Source organism: Anomaloglossus baeobatrachus, chromosome 1 (genome assembly GCF_048569485.1).
Source record: "Anomaloglossus baeobatrachus isolate aAnoBae1 chromosome 1, aAnoBae1.hap1, whole genome shotgun sequence".
NCBI lineage: Eukaryota > Metazoa > Chordata > Amphibia > Anura > Aromobatidae > Anomaloglossus > Anomaloglossus baeobatrachus.
Window position 1 is genome coordinate 870,057,946 of NC_134353.1, and position 25,430 is coordinate 870,083,375.

Here is a 25,430-nt window from a genome sequence, read left to right on the forward strand (position 1 = left end):
GCTCCCGTGACCTCTTATTCTACTTCTAGGGCCACTCATTATCCTCATGCATAATCACTGCTTCCCCTGTCCATGGGAGCATGTGACTGGTTGCAGTCAGAGGCGTCCCCAGCCTGTGTGACAGCATCTGACTGCTTCCCATCATAGATTCTGTCTGCGGGTCTATCATGGTGTAAAAATAAATAAATTGTCGTGGGGTCCCCCCATATTATGATGCCTAGCACATATAAAGCCTATGGCTGCAGGCTGCAGTACCCAGCTGTGCGCTTATCTTGGCTGTGTATCAAATTAAGAGGAACCGCATGCAGCTTTTTTTTTTTTTATTAATTATATGAATAATTTAAAAAAAAGGCATGCAGTCACCTAAAATTTTGATACCCAACCAAGATAAAGCACACCAGCTGGGGGCTGGTATTCTCAGGCTGGGGAGACCCATGGTTATTGGCCCCCCTTGCCTTAAAATAGCAACCTGCAGCCGCCCAGGATTGCTGCATCCATTAGATACGACAATCCAGAATTTTACCCAACGCTTCCCAATTGTCCTGGTGCTGTGGCAATCGAGGTAATAAGGGGTTAATGGCAGCCCACAGCTGCTATTAATTCCTAGATTAGTAATGGGAGGTTCTATGAGATCTCCTATTAACTAACCTGTAAGTCAAAAGAAATAAACACAAACACCGAAAAAAATCATTTATTTGAAATAAAAGACAAACGAGCACCCTCTTTCATTCCTTTATTAACCCTAAAAATACCCCTGAATTTTCGATGTAATCCACACGATGTCCCACGAAAATCCCAACTCTGCTACATCTGAAGTCATGACAGCATGCTGTAACTTCAAGCAGAGAATGAGCCGCAGTGATGATCGGTGACGTCACTCAGATTAGTTGCGATCGCAGCTGGAGGTTCCCATGGTCCTCCACCTGTGTCTGATTGGGAACTTGACCTCAGGTGACCTGAGGTGAGGTCACTGACTTTAAGTCACCTGAGGTCAATTTACCTTTGGTCACAGGTAGCGGACCGTGGGAACCACCAGCTGTGACCACAACTAACCTGAGTGCCGTCACATCAGCTGAATGTCTCGCACTGCCAAATGGGTGTGGCTTGGGGTGCAGTCAAAATTTCCCGCATAGCTTGCCCCTCTGTTCAGGTATGGTTTACTGCGCTCAGTTCTGTGAAATGCTGTGGGGTTACAGTGAAGTTTTTTTCACATATTAAATTTTAAAAAAATTCAAGGACCAAAGGCCTAACTGAATAATATTCCCAGAAAATGCCCTTAAATATACAGTATTATCATGAATTCTTTTTTATACTTTTATAATCAATCTTTTTAAATTTTATTTTATTTAAAAAATAAAAGTCACCTGCTGGCACTGAAATACTTTACGTACTCCCACTCCTTTTCTCCTGCAAAAACTCCTCATTAAAAAGTAATAAACAATAAATAAATATCAACCTACGATGGTACCCAGGTAAAACATCTTAGATATGAGGACCGGCTGGTGGTGATAAGCCGCACTGCAGGAGCCTGCTGCTGTTTAGCAAACAAAGCCGATGGAAATTTGCATTGTCTGACGACAACTCCTTAATGAATAATTACAGTGGGAAACTTTTTGTCTTGTTTCCCTTTATAAAATTTGTTGCTACATTGAATGCGCATTATACTAAAATATAACATCCTACATAACAATAAACTCAAACTATGCAGCCTGTTTGTAAAGGAAATGGATAAGGCAAAAAGTCCGTAACTGCATGTCCAGTAAATGCTGATACTACTGTATACGGGTCATGCATTTGGTTGGAGCATAGTTGAGTATACAGTGGCATGCAAAAGTTTGAGCACCCCTGGTCAAGTTTACTGATGTTCTGAACAATTAAGCAAGTTGAAGATGAAATTATCTGTAAAAGCCATAAAGTTAAGGATAACACATATCCTCTGCATTTTAGACAAAAAAAATATATATATTTTTACATTTTTAAATTCACAACAAAAAATAAAGTTGGCCAATGCAAAATATTGGGTACCCTGCATGGTTAGTACACTGCAGCACCCCCTTTGGCAAGTATCAAAGCTTGTAAATGTTTTTTGTAGCCAGCCAAGAGTCTTTCAATTCTTGTTTGAGGGATTTTCATACTTTCTTCCTTGGAAAAGTCTTCTTGTTCTGTAAGATTCCTGGGTCCTCTTGCATGCACTGCTCTTTTGCGGTCTAGCCACAGATTTTCAATGATGTTCAGATCAGGGGACTGTGAGGGCCATTGTAAAACCTTCAGCTTGTACCTTTTGACATAGGCTAATGTGGATTTTGAATTGTGTTTAGGATCCTTATCCATTTGTAGAAGTCATCCTCTTTTCAACTTCAGCTTTTTTACAGATGGTGTTATGTTTGCTTGAAGAATTTGTTAAACTTTAATTGAATCCATTCTTCCCTCTACCCGTGAAATGTTCCCAGTGCCATTGGCTAGAACACAACCCAAAGCATGATTAATCCACCCCCCATGCTTAATGGTTGGCGAGATATTCTTGTCATGACATTCTGTCTCCTTTTTTCCCCAAACATTTGGTTTGATCATTGTGGCCAAGGAGTTCTATTTTAACCTCATCAGTTAACACGACTTGTTTCCAAAATACATCAGTCTTGTTTAGATGTTATTTTGCATACTTCTGATGCTAAATTTTATGGTTAGGACGCAGGAGAGGTTTTCTTCAGATGACTCTTCCATGAAGGCCATTTTTCTGTAGGTGTCTCTGAACAGTAGAACAATGTACCACAACTCCAGAGTCGGCTAAATCTTCCTGAAGGACTTTTGCAGTGAAGTGAAGGTTCTGATTTGCCTCTCTAGCAGTCCTACAAGCAGCTTTCACAGAAATTTTGCTTGGTTTTCCAGACCTTATCCTGACCTCCACTGTTTCTGTAAGTGCCATTTCTGAATTACTTTTCGAACTGAGGAAAGGGCAACTTGAAAACGCTTTGCTATTTTCTTCTAGCTTTCTTCTGCTTTGTGGACCTTCACCATTTTGATTTTCAGAGTGCTAGGTGTGGCGCCCTGGACAAGCCAGGGGCCACAGGTAACTACACCAACACACCCCACACTCCCGGTCAGGCACACCAAAGTCAGACGAAAACCCTTGTTGCCTTCCTCCAGGGGCTGATGTCCACACCAGGGGGTGGGCCAGGCGGTTGGCCCCGCCCATCGAGGAGTTCACAGTCCTGGAGGCGGGAAAAGCAGGAGATGAGTTGAGGAGTAGAGAGAGACGAGTTTTGGAGGTGAAAGTGGAAGGAGGGAAATGGCAGTTAAGCAGCCTGAAGTTGGTCCGGGTGTGTGGCCCGGACGGAACAGCAAGGTTGGCAGACGGTGGTGACCGTCTGCAGGAGTGGCCTATTGGAGCTAACCGTAAGGACCGTGGATGGGCTATGGCCCGGCGGTACCGGACCGGTACGCAAAGAGAAGCCAGCACCATCCTGCAGGGGCTTACGGACCCCGGCAAGGCTAGGAGTCGCCGTGAATTTGCCAAATTCGTTAGCGAAGGGAACCTCCTGGGTTCCCCAGCAGCCAAGTCCCGTCAGAAGGCAACAGTCCAACCGAGAGAGGGAAACACAGTCACCGCCAAGGCTAAAGTTCCCAGGGCCAGAGCCTGCGGGCAAAAGGGGCTCCTTCAGCACCCATCCAAGCTGGGGAGCGGGTTACCGGTGGGAACCCATTGGAACCGTCTACACTACACAGGTGCAGGGAAAGGCAGTCACCATCAACCTGCCGGGAGGAGAAACACCGCAGCCGTCTGTGGGACCCGTCCATCCAGCCGTTTGTTTTACCGGAGACTTTGTGTACATCATTGGCTGAGTGAGTACCACCGTGCCGTGCGGCACAGCGCTGCCCCCGCGACCCTGCACCTCGCCAGGCCCCGTAACCCGCCTGCCATCCATCCCTACCCCATCACCGGGCCCCGGGACAACCAATCCCCTACCCACGGAGGGGAGAACTAACATCCAGGCTGCTCCCTGTCATCGCTCCCGGGATCCCCGTCCAGAGCAGCGGTGGTGTCACCAATCTCACCACAACCGTGGGTGGCGTCACGGACAATATCAAATCCCCACAATCAATTCCCCCTTTTCACTCATGGGCGAGGAACGCCGCTCGAGTCCCCGGGATCCGGCCCACCGCTCGAGCCACCACCGAGCAGCAGCAGCAGCCGGGCCCGAGCAGTGGGAGAGCGCAGCGTCCCCTCCTCCGCCCGCAACACTAGGCAGCTGCTTTGAAAAACCCATGGCTGTTGTTTTATTTGCACAAGGTTAGAGGAAGCTGGGTTTTTATAAAGCTTTGAAATTTGCATCACCTGCCCTTTCCTAACTCTGATAATGAACAAGCCACAAACCTAACAGGCTAATTAAGGTCTGAAATGATAATCAAAGTTATCTGAGCACACAAATCTCCAAGGGTGTTCAAACTTTTGCATTGGCCCATTTTCATTTTTGTAGTTTTTAAAATGTTAAAGATGAAAATATTTTTTTTTGTTTTTACCTAAAATATAAAGAAAATATGTCATCTTTAACTTTATGCCTTTTAGAGATCATTTCATTTTCAACTTGATTAACTGTTCACAATAACAGTAATTTTGACCAGTGGTGCTCAAACGTCTGCATAGCACTGTAGATGACTCAATATTGAACAGATGGGAGTGCTTTGCCTGGGACACCTCTAATAATTAGAGAGTGTAGCTAACAGAAAACTTGTCACCTGTTTTATGGTGAAAATTTCTCCTGCTTATCCGGACAGATCATGAGCAATATTCAGCTGACGGGCATTTTGTGTGATCATTTGTTTGTTTCCCCCTATAAAAAAATGTCTATAATTACTAGAATTTTAGCCCAAAAAATAGAAAATAAGCCATGTCCAATGAAATGTGTGAGCAGCCAATGGCTGTGACACAGAATTTCCTGTGTTAAAGGGACAGGAATGCTCCTTGTGATGCCAATCACCCAGGTGTAATGAGACAATACACCACTAGATGTTGCCAGACACACTAGTGGAGGATATCTGCAGGGGGTGTACACTAGGTGTAGCTAGATACACTAGTGAGGTATAGTAGAACAAGCCAGGAGTCAGAAGACGGGAGATAACGTCAGTGACGGAGGGAGAAAGACAAGCCAAAGTCTAAGTGAGTGCTAAAGTGCTAAGGGTGTATAAACCAGAAAGTATCAGGAAGAAAGCAGAGCCAGAGTCAGGGGACGAGCCGAGGTCGGGAAGCCAAGAGGACAAGCCGAGTACACAGGAGCGAGAGGAGCCGGGTTCAGGACACTAGCCAAAGCTCAGGGAGTCAGGTCAGAGTAGGGGAATAGATGGGATGAGGTATGAAAAACTAGGTAGCGGGACAAGATCAGATCAGTCACCTACGCGAACCAGAGACGTACACTGCCGAACAGGAACTATCACTAGCGGTGTTCCGGGTTAAACAACTCCCAGATAAAGCAGGGCAATCACTGGTTACAAGGCTCCAAAAAACAGGCCCCTCCCACACCACACAGGACTAGACCAGGAACCAGAGGGAAATATGAGGCCCAGCATACGCTCTGCAGGATAACAGAGCACTGCTAACCAAAATCATGACACTCCTGGTGCATGTGCCAAATGTATCCATTGGTTATACCATTAGTCCAATTGTTGCATGTGAAGTCAACTCTATTCCATACAGGGGCATTCTGCGACAAAACATTTTCTCAAACATTGAATCTTATGGCGATATATGCCTATGCAGCGGTTTATCAGATGTATCAGTTAGAGGTAAAATCATCCTGACATTCACTGTACCTCTGCTGAAGACTGCAAGAACAATGTGCATGACTCTTTATGGGGCAGATTTAAAAACATCCTTATGGTAGTTTTCTGGTATAAATGAATTGAAAAATTATTTTTGGCTAAAATTGGTTGTGTCCCTTTCGCTGACAAATACACAGGGTTGCCAACCGTGTACAAATTCCTGGACCGTCCATAAAAATAGGGCACTTGTTTTCTCTGTCCTGAAACTGAAGAGACTTGTACAGATTTTAAGACTATATTTATCACGCTTTTCCAATTCAGTGAATACAGATTATGCCTTCATGTAGCATTTATGGCCTTTAGACATGTATCACTCATAATCTTAATGATTTCTTATTGCCATGTAATGTATGCGTGAAAACAGTTAGGAAGCTGCCTAGAAAAATAAAAAAAAAGTCGTCAGCAATTCTGTATAGTCACCATTGTCAGGAAACAGTCTACAACTCATTTATCAAACGTGTATCTACAGACGTACAGCATAATAAAGGTATACTGTATATAGGCACAGTAGACTGAAATCCATCTATAGGTGTCTGTAGTGTATTATATAACCTTGTATATAGACAGAACTGATACGAGCACAACCCTACTTGCAGCCAGTAGCAAATGAATGACCCCTTCTTCAGTAGATCTGAGTCAGATGCCTCATTATCAGTAATATTTTCACCATTCTCTTTCATGTTTAGAGCAAATTCAGTTGTCCGTGACACATGGTCCATTCACAGACTGTGATGTGTGGTCTAGCCAAGGGTCTCCTGTGCGAACTCAACAGACCATGTGTCATGTACGTCTCAATCCACCCTAGAACATGTAAAAGTCTTGCAATCCCTACTGTGGCTATGGCTGTCATAGAAGGGGTCTCCCACTTGTGAACCTTCTCTATGAAGCAAAATACTCAACTGGTGTGTAAGAGTCTTGCCAGGGACTGCGGGGAATCTCATGCCTTCTCATTAGAGGATAAATGTGATGGTGGCACCTATGAGTGGTCGCAACGTTGAGCGGGGAGACCAGAAAACATTAGGGTCATCTCCGCTGATAGGCAGGACGTTTTATAGGAGAAAGCAGGGAAAGGAAGAAACATGGATGCACATTGGTATATACTAACAATTTGTAATATTGTGAATCAGATACCCTTTATTATCTAAATATTTCATACATTTCACGTGGGTGTATATTTTCTATATTAACCATTAAAGGTTACATTTTATGATTGGAGTATACTGCAACTCTTATTTTTGGTATGGTCTCAACGGTTACCCCCCGTCAATCTACAAGTTATCTTTAGTGATGGATGAGCAGTACAATGATTGAGTGCTCGTTACTTGAGTCAAGCAGGTCAGACTCTTGGACGAATAAAATGGAAATCAATCATTGGGCTGTTTGGCTCTCTGCACAAATACAACAAGCCATAAATATAGCATTTCCGAGGGGAGAAAGGGTGTTTTTTTTTGGGACACACTGCATCCGAAAATGTTGTTTTATCCTCCAGTGAGAGCCATTCAGAGACTATGAATGGCTCTCCCTGGGGTGTCCAAGCACCCCGATGCTTGATCAAGGACGAGCTCTCCCATCATTAGTTATCATCTAACTTTTAAAAATGGGAACAACCCTAACTACTATGTATAACTGGCTGTCATTCAGGCGTACTCAAGCTGTCCATTTATTACACGTGCGACCATATTGCCCTCAAAGTTCATATGTGTTACGTTGCTAGATCCCCATTTGTACAAACCAAACGGTATGGTCATGGATTAGACCGTTCTTACCTGTTTCTGCCCAAGTAACCACTTCTCTCGCTTCCTCTGCTTTCTTCTGAGGTTCTTCAATCTGTTAATTTCTCTCTTGTTTAAACTTTGATTGACAGGAGCGGAGTATGGGAGCGGTGTTTCCAGAATTGGACTGGAAACCTCAGCTGGGGTAGGGACATCCACGCCCTCGGGTGATGGTCCTACAGGAATAATGGACACTTCAGATGAAGACAGGCCGGTGCCTGTTTCTTCAAGACCTGAAACTCCAGGACTTGCTCGGTTGTGAAGTGTTTCAGTAACTCCAGATCTTGTATTATCACTAGCCCTGACTGAGCTCAATAATGAACCTTCTGATGGTCTTTCCTTTACGCTAAAGGTCCTTTCTGTATTTATATGGGATCTTACAGGTAGTTTTTCTGTTGTTTCCAAGTCCAAGCTAATTGATTTCCTATGAAGCCCATCTCTACTAAAATTTACCTTTTGTTCCCGTAATGCTGAGTTATGATTCTTACCACTGAAGGTGATGTATGGTTTTGTACCCCTTGGCTTGACATATTTGGGCACTTCGAGGCACAAGGCATCCATTAATGTTCCCGGGACAGTCATATATCTGTGCGTGATCCAATTTCTTCTTTGATGTTCCGCCATTCCATGTCTAAATTTCTTGTCAAAACGTGTATAACATTTAGAAGCAGATGAAGCCTGGCACGGATTTTTCACAGTAATGTCCACATCAATTTTGCTCTTGCAAAGACGTATGACTGCGAGCCTGCCACAGGAGCATTTGGTGCTGTCAACAAAGTTAAAGGCCCCGAGACGTGTTCTGCAGTATGGACAGTGCAACTTACCCGCCGTCCAGTTTTCCTGAAAGTAGAGAAGAGTTGGGCAGGTCATCCTATACTAGGATACAATAGTACCACATTCATGCTTTGTTTTGCTACAAAAGAATCTTCTTTCCTGATGTGCTTTATGTGAAATGCAAGCTAGTCAGCAAACAGCACACTTTACAATGAGCTTTAAAAGAGAAAAACTTAACCACATACTATAGATGCTCCTAGAAAAAGCATTACAGTGTTAGTAGTGGCCATATCCTACAAGACAATGATGTTCTACAGTAATGGCAACCTATCCATCTATAAATTACCCTGGGTTCATACAGTGCCTTGAGAAATAATACACCCACTTGGCTTATTACCTATTTTGTTACATTACAACCTGTGTTTAAATATTTTTGTAATCTGATTTGTGTGTGATGCATCAGACTAGATAGTCTATGAAGTGGGAAAAATATAGGAAAAAATTTAATTTATGGGATAAAATAAATAAAAAATGCCATGTGCACATGTATTCACCTTTTTTGCTATGAAGCCCTTAAAAACTTCTGATGCAAGCAATTACCTTCATAAGTAACAGGTTTAATGATAGGAAGTCCACCTGTGTGCAAGCTAATGCCGGCGTCACACGGTACGATATATCGGCCGATATGTCGGCGGGGTCACGTCGTAAGTGACGCATATCCGGCATCGTTTGATATATCGTAGCGTGTGACAGCTACGAGCGACTGTGAACGAGCAAAAATACTCACCTTATCGTTGCTCGTTGACATGTCGCTCATTTTCAAAAAGTCGTTTCTTCTTCTCTGCGCCGGTTGTTAATCGTACCCGGGGCAGCACACATCGCTGCGTGTGACACCCCGGGAAGATAAACATAGCTTACCTGCGTCATGCGGGCTATACGGAAGGAAGAAGGTGGGCGGGATGTTTACGGCCCGCTCATCTCCGCCCCTCCGCTTCTGTTGGCCGGCCGCTGTGTGACGTCGCTGTAACGCCGAACGTCCCACCCCCTTCAGGAAGTGGATGTTCGCCACCCACAGCGACGTCGCTCAGCAGTTAAGTGCGTGTGACTGGGCTGTGGGTGAAGCTTCACCGCTCGTCACAGCCCAGCATCATTCCTGCTTGCGGTGCTCTGCAGTGAAGGAGAGTGCGCGCGACATGCTGCGCTGTGATGTTGGGCAGTGATCAGCGGTGAAATGCAGCCCACAGCCCAATCACTGAGGGAGAATGGGGCCGTCCTTGGTGATGTCAGGTCAACTAGAAGTTAACGTGACATCACCGGATCCCAGAGTTCACACAATCCGGGGGTCACTTCATGGGGATGAGCGGACCGCAATAGCACCGCTCATAGACAGAATTGGCTGATCAAGGTATTTAGAAAAAGCCTTCCCTATCAGTTTTATAGAGATGTGGTCACTAATGCAGAGTAGTTAACCATCTCTTTAATACAGTCTGGTTTATGAGCCTTAAGAGTGGAGAAGCAAATATATATATACTACCTTTTCGATTTCTTTTTTTATCCAGTGTGGGCTTGCTTCAGCCTCCAGGTGCCATATATTACAGGTCTCCTGATGCACAGCATGATCCAAAAGTTCCTAGAAATAAAAAAAGTTAAAAAAAAGACTCTTTTAGATGTGGTTAAATAAAGAAGTACAGAAAACGACAAGTCGCTATCAAAGCCACATCATATAATTAAGCACTTTAAAGATAAGCATGCCAAGCAGTCTAATCCCGAAAGTCTTTATTTTTCTAATTTTCTTTTTGTATTCTTTGAGAAGTTTTGACTTTAAACCTAATTAGAGATGGATTTGTGGTTCTTGAGATATGAAACAAGAAGGGATAAGAATCAGAGAGAGGTGGGCACGGCTCGGCTAAGCTGGAGTATGATGAAAGGGCTTCCTCGTCTGATTTGTGGGATTTATATAAAAAGAACATAATTAATATAATTTAATTATATAACTAATTGGCATTTACAATAGACACTGTATTATTCTGATTACATCTAATTAAGTTTGCCATTCATACATTATTAGGAGAAACGTGGAATTAGATGGTTCAATGTCAATCAGGAGAAATAAAGGAGAAATGCCGGATTTGCTTACATGGTGTATATTTAGAAAAGAGCTGTTCTTTTACAGCAGTATTCAGTCTCTTGCCGGAGTCTCATCAGATCAGTGGCAGACAGTATGAGGCGGCTGCGTAGGTAGGAATCACCCATTTTACAGCGTACAATGAAAAGAATGAGCAAGGCTTTGTCAGGTCAGGCATAACTAAGGGAACCGTGACCCGTTCTGCTCAATGAATAGGACTGTAAGGGAAAAAAATGCTGTTTTATATGCCAACAAGCCATTTCATAAACAGTCATCTCAAAGAGAAAGCCAAACAATGCGCACGGTGTAATAGAACAGCACTAAAAGAAGGACTATTGAAGCCGTACACTGGATGCTAACACAACCGATAGGTCTACGCGGCAATATGATGCAATTGTTTGGTTATTAGTACTACACATTCATTGGTCAGGTTGGTTTGTTTGGGTTGTCAATGACGGAATAAAGGCTAGCACTAAATGATATAAAAAACATTTGTAATGTAGTGTAATTTTAGAGTTATTTTGGTGTCAAAATAAAACTCTGAATAAAAAGCCATATTGGGTTATCTGCAAACAATGTATCTTTCTGTCAGATTCTGCCACGGATACCGCCTGAAAAACCTGTGAACATTTTTTCAAAATAATGATAGTAAGCAATTGTATGTAAAAATCAGCTTGGTGTGCATATGTTCAGGCTTTTGAAATATCTTTTAACCACTTTAGGTTTCAAAAAAAGCAGGGGACCAGGATAAGGGACATATATACCAGGATGGGGGACATATATGCCAGGATGGGTGACATACTGTATATACCAGAAAGGGCCCCAGGATGTGGTGGATCTACATACCATGAAGAGGCCCAGGATAGAAGACACATAAACGAGGATTGGGTACATACAGTGCCTACAAGTAGTATTCAACCCCCTGCAGATTTAGCAGGTTTACACATTCGGAATTAACTTGGCATTGTGACATTTGGACTGTAGATCAGCCTGGAAGTGTGAAATGCACTGCAGCAAAAAAGAATGTTATTTATTTTTTTATTTTTTTTTTAAATTGTGAAAAGTTTATTCAGAGGGTCATTTATTATTCAACCCCTCAAACCACAAGAATTCTGTTTGGTTCCCCTAAAGTATTAAGAAGTATTTCAGGCACAAAGAACAATGAGCTTCACATGTTTGGATTAATTATCTCTTTTTCCAGCCTTTTCAGACTAATTTAGACCCTCCCCAAACTTGTGAACAGCACTCATACTTGGTCAACATGGGAAAGACAAAGGAGCATTCCAAGGCCATCAGAGACAAGATCGTGGAGGGTCACAAGGCTGGCAAGGGGTACAAAACCCTTTCCAAGGAGTTGGGCCTACCTGTCTCCACTGATGGGAGCATCATCCGGAAGTGGAAGGCTTATGGAACTACTGTTAGCCTTCCACGGCCTGGACAGCCTTTGAAAGTTTCCACCCGTGCCGAGGCCAGGCTTGTCCGAAGAGTCAAGGCTAACCCAAGGACAACAAGGAAGAAGCTCCGGGAAGATCTCATGGCAGTGAGGACATTGGTTTCAGTCAATACCATAAGTAACGTACTCCACCGCAATGGTCTCCGTTCCAGACGAGCCCGTAAGGTACCTTTACTTTCAAAGCGTCATGTCAAGGCTCGTCTACAGTTTGCTAATGATCACTTGGAGGACTCTGAGACAGACTGGTTCAAGGTTCTCTGGTCTGATGAGACCAAGATCGAGATCTTTGGTGCCAACCACACACGTGACGTTTGGAGACTGGATGGCACTGCATACGACCCCAAGAATACCATCCCTACAGTCAAGCATGGTGGTGGCAGCATCATGCTGTGGGGCTGTTTCTCAGCCAAGGGGCCTGGCCATCTGGTCCGCATCCATGGGAAGATGGATAGCACGGCCTACCTGGAGATTTTGGCCAAGAACCTCCGCTCCTCCATCAAGGATCTTAAGATGGGTCATCATTTCATCTTCCAACAAGACAACGACCCAAAGCACACAGCCAAGAAAACCAAGGCCTGGTTCAAGAGGGAAAAAAATCAAGGTGTTGCAGTGGCCTAGTCAGTCTCCTGACCTTAACCCAATTGAAAACTTGTGGAAGGAGCTCAAGATTAAAGTCCACATGAGACACCCAAAGAACCTAGATAACTTGGAGAAGATCTGCATGGAGGAGTGGGCCAAGATAACTCCAGAGACCTGTGCCGGCCTGATCAGGTCTTATAAAAGACGATTATTAGCTGTAATTGCAAACAAGGGTTATTCCACAAAATATTAAACCTAGGGGTTGAATAATAATTGACCCACACTTTTATGTTGAAAATTTATTAAAATTTAACTGAGCAACATAACTTGTTGGTTTGTAAGATTTATGCATCTGTTAATAAATCCTGCTCTTGTTTGAAGTTTGCAGGCTCTAACTTATTTGCATCTTATCAAACCTGCTAAATCTGCAGGGGGTTGAAGACTACTTGTAGGCACTGTATATACCAGAATGGGGGACATACTGTATATACCAGGAAGGGGCCCAGGATGTGGTGGATCTACATACCAGGAAGAGACCAGGATAGAGGACACATAAACCAGGATTGAGAACATATATACCAGGATGGGGTACATATATACCAGAAAGGAGCCCACAATGTGGGGGACCTACATACCAGGAAGAAGCCCAGGATAGAGGACAAATAAACCAGGATTGGGGACATATATACTGGGAATGGGGACAGGATTGGGAACATATTGCTATGCCCATGAGTATTCCAGCAAAGGGTAAGAGGGGAAATAAAGCCTATCTCAATGCAACCACACCTGCACCCTACTGGTTCTTGTACAGATTAGTATCCCTAGCTCCACAGCTCCTGATAACTCCTGCACAGTCTGGAATATCCCTAGCTGCAACACTAGAAATCCACAAATCAGACCTGTCTGTCTAAAAGGCCATCGATTGGTTCTTCGTATCTCCTCAGGAACCAGAGAAGAGGTTGCTACACCTTATAAACCAAGATAGCAAAAGCATGCAGAGATAGGTAGAGACAAGTGATGAGCGAGCACTACCATGGTCGGGTGCTCGGTACTTGTAAAGAGCAGTCGGACGCACGGATGGGCTCAACTCGTGTACTAAGTATGATAGAAGTCAATGGGAAACTTGAGCATTTTTCTGGAAGATCTTCAGGAAAAATGCTCGAGTTTCTCAATGACTTCCATTATACTTGGTACACGAGTTGAGGTTGTCCAACTGCTCGTTACAAGTACTGAGCACCCGAGCATAGTAATGATCACTCAGCACTAGTATGGACCTAACGTGAGAAAGCATAAAACACCTTCACAAGCGAACAAAGGAGAAAAAAAAAATGCAAGCATGGGTAAACTCTTAAAAACCTAACAGAAAACAAGATAGGTATTGGAAAGGCAAATGAGAAATCGCAGAGAAAACAACACTGGTCTCTGACTACATCCCTTAGCTGCAGGGCTGGAACTCCTTAGCAGTAATCCATCTAGAAATACAGCCAGCAGAGAAGGCTAGTATCAGATTCAGGAGAGTATAAAAAGCCCCATCCAGGATGTGATAAGACAAATAAAATGAGCAAGTGAGAGCATCTGATAACCGCAATTCAAAAGAGTAGAGCCAAAAGGTAAAAGACAGTCAGCAATTGGACAGGGACTGACGAGGCTGTGGCTGAGCAGGGAAGGAAACTGACCACGAGCACAAGGTCACCGTATTGAGTCCTAAAGGCGCAGCATGACAGATACATACCAGGAAAGGGGACATATATACCAGGACGGGGGACACATACCTGAACAGGGAACATATATACCTGGAAAGAGCCCAGGATGGGGGACATATATACCAGGAAGGGGCACAGGGTTGGGACATATATACTAGGATGGGTGAGATTACTGCATAATCAGGGTGGGGCAACACATATGTCTTTATAGGATTTAGAACCCTATAAGGGCTTAAACATCTGACCAACATGTGGGGGTGGGGGGACCCACATCCAAATTTGTACCAGAGCCCTTCAGACTCTAGTTACACCACTGATCACAACAAATACTTGTGTAGGTGTTTAGAGTTTTATTTTACAATCTGTGATCGTTTTAGAAGTATTGACTCATTACTAATGAGCATAGAACTTTGTCAGAACTTTGTCCGTGTTGTTCAGAAATTAAAGCACTGTCCTGCACCACTACTGATTAGCTGATAGCCAATCACGTGGTGGCATTAGTTACTGGTGTAGAGAGTGGAACTAACAGCTCTATACACTGTGTAGTGGCCAGTTTTGGGTACTACAGGCCATCTTCCATTCACTTAAAGGGAACCTGTCACCACTTTTTTGGCCTATAAGCTGCGGCCAACTCCACCGGGATCTTATATACAGCATTCTAACATGCTGTATATAAGAGCCCAGGCAGGGGGTATAACATAAAAAACACTTTATAATACTTACCTAACGGTCGCGCGGTGGGCCTTATGCTAATCTCCGTTGTCCAGTGCCGGCGCCGCCTCTTTTGGCCATCTTTGTGCTCCTTCTTCTCTAGCCGCGGTGCATGACGGGTCCGACGTCATACACACTCGCCGGCATTCAGGTCCTGAGCAGGGCAGATCAAAGTATGGTAGTGCGCCTGCCGAGGACTGGCGAGTTTGTATGACGAAGCCGCATCATGCACCAAGGCTTCAGAAAGAGGACAAAGATGGCCGAAAGAGGAAGCGCTGGCACCGGACAACGGAGACGCCCATAAGGCCCACTGCGCGACCGTTAGGTACGTATTTTAAAGTGTTTTTTATGTTATACCCCTGGCCTGGGCTCTCATATACAGCATGTTAGAATTCTGTATATAAGAGTCCGGTGGTGGTGGCCGCAGCTTATAGGCCAAAAATGTGGTGACAGGTTCCCTTTAAATACCAAGAACGGCCACTATGTAGTGCATGGCTGTTCCAGCACTGAACACTCAGAGCACCGTGGGATTTGATAACATCTGATCAGTGGAACTGCTGGGTATTTGACCAACACTGATCTGATATTGTTCTCCTAAGGATAGGTCATTAATATCATAGATCTGACTTGAACATTACACTGCTTACAACAGTGATAATATACTGTATATCTGTTATTTCCACATTTACCTTGCCAGCAATACATTTGCAGCTATAATGTAGGTTTTCACATATTTTTAAACATCTGTTCCTAATCGCAATTTGCTATGAATAAATTAAGTCTCCCCAGGAGCCGCAGTGACGCAAAGGAATAATAATAAGTAAAAAAATTAAAGCGTGAGCGCTGATTTCATTGTTCCAGAGTAGCTGTATTTGTGGATTATTTTCCTGTCCCATCCATGAAATCGCACTTTTCAAGCCTGCCTTCACTTGTTTTCAATGTGCGGTGCTAATACAAATGTAATTTTCTTAGTGCTTAATGACATGTGACAAGGACAGCATTAATGCATTAAATATCTGCGGGGTTTTTTAGCTCCCAGTTGAATTTGTTGGCGTGAAATCCTGCGGAAGGGTCACACACTTCAAGTTCATAATAAATGACAGGAAGATACTTTTTAATCATGAAAAGCCAGGATGTCACCAGTGGCAAGTGGTAGCTAAAGAACGAGCCATGGCTTTTCTAGCAGAATACTCCTTTGAAGCATGGACGGCCATTAAAGATTTTTTTTAACTTCTCATTTCTTTGTCTGATTAGAAATGCTGGAGATTCATATTACTGTTATATTATGCAACTACAGATTATAATTTATCACCCCCAGTAACTAGAGTTCATTGAGCTTCTGTGCAAAATTTGGACCTGAGCCCCCCCCCCCCGTCGCCCTCGCGGTACAGGGTAATTACGCTGACTCTTGGCTCTTAACGTCAACACCCAGCGTTGCCATACTTCCATATCTCGAAATGATATCCGATATTATAATATACACCCTGTAGTCCTTTATACACTGCTTGAAAAATTAAAGGGAACACTCAAATACCACATCCTAGATCTGAATGAATGAAATATTCTCATTGAATACTTTGTTCTGTACAAAGTTGAATGTGCTGACAACAAAATCACACAAAAATCATAAATGGAAATCAAATGTTTTAACCAATAGAGGCCTGGATTTGAAGACACACGCAAAATTACAGTGGAAACAAGTCAAAATAAGGCTCGGTATTGTGTGTGGCTTCCACGTGCCTGTATAACCTCCCTTCAACGCCTGGGCATGCTCCTGATGAGGTTGCGGATGGTCTCCTGAGGGATTCTCTCCCAGACCTGGACTAAAGCATCCGCCAACTCCTGGACAGTCTGTGGTGCAACATGACGTTGGTGGATGGAGCGAGACATGATGTCTCAGATGTGCACAATCGGATTCGGTCTGCGGAACGGGAGGGCCGGTCCATAGCTTCAATGCCTTCATCTTGCAGGAACTGCTGACACACTACAGCCACATGAGGTCTGGCATTATTCTGCATTAGGAGGAACCCAGGGCCAACTACACGAGCATATGGTCTCACAAGGGGTCTGAGGATCTCATCTCGGTACCTAATGGCAGTCAGGCTACCTCTGGCGAGCACATGGAGGGCTGTGCGGCCCTACAAAGAAATGCCACCCCACACCATTACTGACCCACTGTGAAACTGGGCATGCTGAAGGATGTTGCAGGCAGCAGATCGCTCTCCACGGCGTCTACAGGCTCTGTCACGTCTGTCACATGTGCTCAGTGTGAACCTGAAGCACGAAGAGTCTGAAGAGTGTGACATTACTCAGAAGAGGAGATACCAGAGATACCGGAGAAGTTGGTGGTATGTGAGTATACTAACACACTGACACTACTACAGTATATACACAAATTTAAATTAAAAAAAAATTGATGTGAGGACTTTCTAAGTGTTTCTGATTATCTTCACGTAAGGTTTTGCTGTTCTTGGAGGATTTTCCTGACATTTTCTTAGTTGCATTTAATAGCAAAAGTCATGGTCCATAAACAACTTAGCAAAAGGATCTCATTCAGTTATCATTCAGGGGAAGACTACAGAAAACATTCAAAACAGTAAATATATCAGTTAACACACCTAGTGCTGTCATCCATAAATGGCTTACATTTGGTACAACAGTGACATTACCTAGAACTGGATGTCCCTCAAAAACTGGTGAAAAGACAATAAGAAAATAGGTCCTGCAGACTGCCAAGAGAGCTACAGCAACATTAAAGAAGCTGCAGGTATTTCTGCCTAGTACTCATTGTGTACGGCATGTGACGGCAATCTCTCGTATTCTTCATACAGTGGGAAATAAAAGTATTTAGTCAGTCACCATTTGTGCAAGTTCTCCCACTTAAGAAGATGAGGTCGGCCAGTAATTGACATCATAGGTAGACCGCAACTATGAGAGACAAAATGAGAAAACAAATCCAGAAAATCACCTTGTCTAATTTGGCAAGCTATTTTTGCAAATTATGGTGGATTTAGTCAATAACAAAAGTTCATCTCAATACTTTGTTATATATTCTTTGTTGGCAATGACAGAGGTCAAACGTTTTCTGTAAGTCTTCATAAGGATGGCCCACACTGTTGGAGGAATGGACCAACATACCACCATGCAGATTTCCTCTAGGGCAGTGATGTTTTGGGCCTGTTGCTGAGCAACATGGACTTTCAACTCCCTACAAAGGTTTTCTGTGGGGTTAAGATCTGGACACTGGCTAGGCCACTGCAGGACTTTCGAATGCTTCTTACAAAGCCACTCCGTTGGTCTGGCGTTGTGCTTGGGATCATTATCATGCTGAAAGACCCAGCCACATTTCATCTTTAATGCCCTTGCTTATAGACTGAGGTTTGCACTCAAAATCTCACATGACCCCCTTTATTCTTTCATGTACACGGATCAGTCGTCCTGGTCCCTTTGCAGATAAACAGCCCCAAAGCATGATGTTGCCACCCCCATGCTTCACAGTAGGTATGGTATTCTTTGGATGCAACTCAGCATTCTGTATCCTCCAAACACGACGAGTTATGTTTCTACCAATCAGTTCTACTTTGGTTTCATCAGACAATATGACATTCTCCCAATACTCTTCTGGATAATGCAAATGCTCTCTAGCAAACTTCAGATGGGCCCGGACATTTACTGGCTTAAACAGGAGAACACGTCTGGCACTGCAGGATCTGAGTCCCTGGCGGCATAGTGTGTTACTGATGGTAGCCTTTGTTATGGTGGTCCCAGTTCTATGCAGGTCATTTACTAGGTCCCCCGTGTGGATCTGGGATTTTTGCTCACCTTTCTTGTGATCATTTTCACCCCACGGAGTGAGATCTTGCGTGGAGCCCCAATCGAGGGAGATTATCAGTGGTCTTGTATGTCTTCCATTTTATTATTATTGCTCTTACAGTTGATTTAATCACACCAAGCTGCTTGCCTATTGCAGATTCAGTCTTCCCAGCCTGATGCAGGGCTACAATTTTGTTTCTGCTTTCCGTTGACAGCTCTTTGGTTTTCACCATAGTGGAGTTTGGAGTGTGACTGTTTGAGGTCTTTTATACTGATAACAACAAGTTCAACAGGTGCCATTACTACAGGTAATGAGTGGAAGACAGAGGAGTCGTTTAAAGAAGAAGTTACAGGTCTGTGAGAGCCAGAAATCTTGCACATTTTTTGATGATTAAATACTTATTTTCCACCATAATTTGCAAAAAAAATCTTGCCAAATCAGACAAGGTGATTTTCTGGATTTTTTTTCTTATTTTGTCTCTCATAGTTGTGTTTTGCCTATGATGTCAATTACAGACCTCTCTCATCTTTTTAAGTGTGAGAACCTGCACAATTCGTGGCTGACTAAATACTTTTTTCCCCCACTGTATGTCTCGCTTGGGGTGTTGGGTGTCAAGATGAAAGGTTTTTCTTACAAATTACATTCAATCCAGGCTATAATTTTCCAAAGCCTACGTCAAGCCTGCCAAAAGCATGAGAGGGATAAAGGTTATGGTCTGATGAGACCAAGGTTCAAATTTTTGGCCATAATTCTAAAAGTTATGTTTGGTGCAAAACCAACATTGCACATTACCAAAAGAACACCATACCCACAGTCAAACATGGTGGAGTCAGCATTACGCTTTGGGGCTGCTTTTTGGGAACTGGGCTTTTATTCAAGGTGGAGAGAATACAGTTCCAAGTATAAGTCAATTTTGCATCAAAATAGTCAAGCCTCTGCTAAAAAGCAGAAAATGAAGAGGAATTTCACAACAACAACCCTAAGCATACCTCAAGCCTCACGGAGTGTTTGTACACTTGACAGACTCCAGGCCTCTTCCCGTAGGGTGTGCCCGCGGCCACGCCCCCATTCTTAATGGGCCAGCGTCCTCCTAACCTGGATGTGCCTTCCAGGTTGAAAGTTGCCCTTTGAAAGTTGCCTGGGCAATGAGTTAGGCTTAAGGGGGTGTTACACGCAGCGATACTGCTAGCGATATCACTGGTGAAAGCACCCGCCCCTGTCCTTTGTGTGTCACGGGCAAATCGCTGCCCATGGCGCATAATATCTTACCTGCCTAGCGACGTCGCTGTTGCCGGCGAACCGCCTCCTTTCTAAGGGGGCAGTTCGTGCGGCGTCACAGCGGCGTCACTAAGTGGCCGCCCAATAGAAGCAGGGGGCGGAGATGAGCGGGACGTAACATCCCGCCCACCTCCTTCCTTCCGCATTGCTGGCGGCCACAGGTAAGCTGCAGTTCGTCGTTCCCGAGGTGTCACATGTAGCGATGTGTGCTGCCTCCGGAACGACGAACAACCTGCGTGCTCAACAATCAACGATTTTTTAAAAAGGAACGACGTGTCAACGATGGACGATTTGGTGAGTATTTTCCATTGTTAACGGTCGTTCGTGCATGTTACATGCAACGACGTCGCTAACGATGCCGGATGTGTGTCACGGAATCCGTGACCCCGGCGATATATCGTTAGCTGCGTGTGACGGGGCCTTTAGACTCATTGCCGTAGTCAGGTTCACTAACACAATACTGCTGCCGTTTAGACATAATGCTAGTTCAGTTGCTGATATCTGTTTGCATTACAGAGTGACACCCTACCTGCTGCTACAAGCCGACACACCGGCTGCCTATCACGATACCCGCTACCTTGAAGTATCGTCACCAGTTGCTGCAGTCCATCCATCCGTCCATCCATCCATCTCGGATGGAATCTCTACACCAGCTGCTGCTGCAACCCTAAACAAGTGACTGTCGCTCCAGTACCCCTGGGGCCAGCCAACGCAGCATGAGTCTTCCCGAATGCCACTCGGACCGATACCTGCACCGCAACACCATCAGGAGCTCTGGAGAAGACCAAGCTCAGGTCTGTAGTAAAGCCCGTCTGGGTTTTCTGTGCATTGCGGCCCAGTGGGTTCACTAACATCTCAGCTCGCCAGGCGAGCATAACCTGTTCTTAGAAAGACCCAAGTAAATATGTGAATAAGATATAGTAACAAAAAAAAATCCTTACAGACAACCCAATTAGTATTTTCTAAGAAGCTTTTACATCAAGGACTTCTAATCAGTGATTGCTGACCCTCATCAATCCTGTAAATTTGGATGTTATAAAGTATTTGGGACGGAGTAATCGATACCGGCGTTTAGTATCCGAGTCTCGATGAACTGTGCGCTGCATTTAGATGCATCATATTTATGAAAAGGCATTTTCCTCATAATGAATGTGGCGCATCCTTCAACGGTCGTGCATCACCTCCAGAAATGTTACTCAGGGTCTGGCAGACATTTCTCCCGTAACTGATGTGACCCATCCCGCCCCAGCTACTCCCAACTTTTTAAAATGTGGCGCAAAAATCCCAAAAGTCATACATTTTTTCTTTTTTTACTACAGAATTTTGGCAAAAACACCTTAAATAATCAGGACTTTTGTTGCTAAAAACTCCTTGAAAGCAGAAAGTAGCGTTCAATGGCTCATTATACATAGAACATAACTGTTGAAGTGCATTATCAGCATCTCAGTACTGACCTGAGTTGGGGCGCATTCTTCATCATTGATGATACATGCGGAGTTTGATACAAACTTTCTACATTTCCAGCAACGTAAAAGGACTGCTTTATTACTGTAACTCATTTTACTACTTTATATACCCTGCAAAGGAAACAAAAATACACATAACATCAGTATCCAGGGTTTACTGTGTTGAAAACCCTTATTAAATACCCAGTAAGACAATTTTGAGAGATCTTCATCCTTTGAACAGGATGGAGGAGGTATTGAGGAGGACTCTGGAAGACTTGCCCGGTCCTGTATTACACTATGGGATGTCTCATTTTCCACGTGGTGGTGCTGTAAGTGAATTGGTCATGCAATGACAGTTTTCTCATAGATTAAATCTAATTATTGGGTAACTGCTTATTATTATAGCAAGTAGCATGCTTGCAGGGGCGTACATACTGTGGTCGCAGAAGGTGTGACAGTGACCATGCCCCTGTGGGTGTGTGGCCTTCTGACGCAAGAGCCTATTTCAGCTGGTTGTGCGTCTGCGGAGGTACATTCGGCTAAAATGTATCGCCTTGCATTTTTTCCTTGTCACCACCAGTGAGGCATCGCTTTGTAATGTTACTTTTCTATCAACACTTTTTGGGAACTGTTCCTTAAGCAGATGAGAATATATTTTTTTAAATGTGTTAGGGAACAGCTGCAGAATGAGGGAACATTATTACAGAGTGGCTATTATTACTGTAAGGGGACTAGATGGGGACATTGTACCATGATGGGGTCATTGTACCTGGAAAGGGTCCAGGATGGGGGATATTATACCAGGATGTGTGACATTATTACTGGAAGAGACCCAGGAATGGAAACATACCAGGAAGGGGCACAAAATGGGGGACTTTATACCAGAAAGGGCCCAGGATGGGGACTTTATTACTGGTAGGGACCCAAAATGGGACTAATAGTGCCTGAAAGAGACCCAGGATGGAAACATTATACCAAGATGGATGATATTATGAATAGAAGAGGACCCGGATGAATTGGGGGACATACCAGGAAGGGGCACAGCATGGGGGACATTAGGGGGTTTAAAAATCCTGATTTTCCTACAGAACACAGGATATTGTCCTGCATGGATAAAGAGAAATAGCAAATGCAGATTGTGTACACGCTATGTGGGCGAAACCTTGACGTGGACCCTTCATTCCCACATTCCTGTCATGGGTATGCAGGTAAAACGCTGTTTAAATATAAACTATCAAAAGGTTTTTTAGGTGCAATCAACTTGTAGACCACATTTATAAGCATGTCACGAAGGATGTGGCTGCATCACTGGGGCACTCGGGCCATGGTGTAGATGCACAGTGTGAATACAGCCTTAGGTCAGTTTCACAGGTCCATTTTTCTTTTTCTTGTGTTTTTCATCATTGTTTTAGATCAGGTTTTCATCAGTGTGTGGTTTATTATCTGTGTTTCATTACTTTCTTTTTTTATCATGCATATAAAATAATTGATGGAGATTTCTCAGATTTCTCCTAGCACATAATGAAAAACGGACAATACACTTATACAGCTAAGGATGCCATCAGCGTGTTGTCAGAGTTTTTCTAACTGACGTCCAAAAATTCCCTTCAATATGGATAAAAATAAAACTTTAATAAATAATAAATATGCATTAAAAAAAATAAATAGACAACATACACAAACAAATTAATTGTGTTATGTATAATGCAGTATATACCAACACAAAAAAATTGTGGCTTAAGGCCCTGTGCGCACTAGAAAAAGGATTTTTTGAAAGATTAGGGTGTAATGGGATCAACCATTCAGACTGCATCATCAATGTAGAAATGGATTTGAACATTGCTTCAGCACTTGCCCACAAGGGGGCAGTGTCAGACTGTGCAATCACAGACACAGAGGTGGGAAATCCCCTACAGCTCGTGTGTTTTAACCAGGAAGAAAAAGAGCGGCAAGAGAGTACAGCCCCGGAGCTCAGCCAGGACAGAGCTACGTGTGGTCTCCCTGAACAGAGGGCTCTTTTGCAACCGGAATCTTGGAAGAATCACCCTGTGGAAGTGGTTTCTGCCATCCCCGGTCTGCAGGACTTTGTTTTCACCGAGGATCTAACCGGACTGCAGAGCATCGCGCCCGGAGTGCATATCCAGGGGCTGTGACAACTTGACTGCAGAGCATCGCACCCTGAGTGCAAGTGCAGGGGCCGTGACCTCCCTTTTTCTGCTCGGTGTGCCCCAGGACTAAGAGACTGATTAGAATCCGTTACCAGCGGGAGAAGATCAAAGGAGAAAACCGAGGAGCTGCATCCCTTCAGCGCTGCACCAGGACCCATCATCGTGAGACTCCAGGCCTGCGACGTGGGAGCGGCATCTTCTTCTGGGATAGACTGGTACGTGATTGCAGGGAAAGTTAGGGAAAGTTGCCGCCATTTCTTTGTTTTTTTTTCTCTTTTATTTTTTTTTCCTTGCTGCGTACCCGGAAGGAGTGAAGATCCGGGGACTCCACCATACACATGTGCGCAGATAGTTCGGTTGACTGTGTTATAAATATGTTTCATAGTAAAGAAATGTTACTATCGGTAAAATCTGAGTATGGGGATTTTGTTGGAATAGAGCATACACACACACCCGCGGCCCTACCACCGGTCGCTTCATGTGGCGTAGTCGGCAGGATGTGTGACCAACAAAATCATCCCCCGGTAGTAACTTATAACCGGACAGCTCACCCTAGACCAACAGGCGGGCCGGCAAGAGAGACAACAACCCAGCCGGCCGATGGGAAGATGCTGGACATGCGGCGACCCCCGCCATAGAGCAAACCGTTGCCCCCAGAACTTTCAAGTTCATCCACGGTCAGATCTACCAGAACCAGCAAGTCCTGTCTCACAACAGCGGCCGCCTTTAAAGTAGACGCCCCTGCCAAAGAGGCTCACTCGGCAGGGGAGGCCAAAGAGAGGGGTGTGGGAAAACAGCAAGCCACGGAGCAAACTTGCATCAAATAGCCCCACCCTGGAAGTATTACTGGAAGGGATCGCTGTACAAGGGTTAATGGATACTGGGTCTCAGGTATCCACCATCTCCGAGCAGTTCTACGAAGAATGTCTAAAGCCGCGGGTTGCCTATGACCCTGATACCGCCATCAAGATCAAAGCAGCCAATAATCTACCCATTCCGGTGACGGGAGTTGCCTGGATGAATACCGAAATCTGTGGCCAAGATCTCGGGAAGAGAGGGATAATCGTGGTCAGGGAAGGCTTTGGATCAGAAACGCCCATGATTATTGGGATGAACATCTTGAAAGACCTGAATCTGGTGTTGTTTACCAAGAGGGGGCCCAAGTACTGGCAAGAAGTGACCGCACATAGGGCCACCCGCCGTGCCTTTCAGCAAGTGGTCCGGACCTGCAACCTCCAGCGAATGACAGAAGAACAACTGGCCACGATCACCGTACCCCGCCATACTAGGATCACCTTACCGGCTGGGAAAGAGACAGTTATCTCACTACCCCTTAGCACCACGAGACAGCTTGAAGGCGTGGAGGTGCTGATTGAGCCGCGCACCCCGAAGGAAGGGAAGCTGAATCCACTAGTCGCTCGAATTCTAGCAGTAGTGAGAAAGGGAAGAATTCCTGTCAGGCTGGGCAACACGGCTAATGTGAGCGTTGACCTAGAAGCCGGGACACAGCTCGCCCGAGTCTACGCTCTAACTGAAGAGGTGAACCCTATGAGCCCCCTCCAGTTTGTACCGTCTACAGAGGGAGATTGGACAGTGACGGTCTCTGCCATGGCCGCTGTCGCGGGTGACACCAACACGGGGCGAGAACTACGAGAGAAGTGTCAGTTGGACGTATCCCAATACTCCAAACGGGAGGTGTCCCAGGTGGAAGAGCTACTTCAAGAGCATCAGGCGTCCTTTGCCCGTCATGACACTGACTTTGGGTGCACCACCAGTATCAAGCACGAAATC

The 25,430-nt window shown here is 44.5% G+C and overlaps 1 protein-coding gene across 1 annotated transcript in view; it reads right to left on the reverse strand.

Moving 5' to 3' along the window:
• RNF180 (ring finger protein 180) overlaps positions 1 to 21,594 on the reverse strand; it is a 117,475-nt gene extending 95,881 nt beyond the window's left edge. Inside the window, exons 1-3 of the mRNA XM_075342548.1 lie at positions 21,478 to 21,594; positions 9,895 to 9,990; positions 7,581 to 8,426 (exon numbers count right to left, since the gene is read on the reverse strand). Of these exons, the coding sequence (XP_075198663.1) occupies positions 7,581 to 8,426; positions 9,895 to 9,990; positions 21,478 to 21,582 (1,047 nt within the window). The 5' untranslated portion in view covers positions 21,583 to 21,594. The remainder of the gene's footprint in view (positions 1 to 7,580; positions 8,427 to 9,894; positions 9,991 to 21,477) is intronic.
• Positions 21,595 to 25,430: the final 3,836 nt, after the last annotated feature.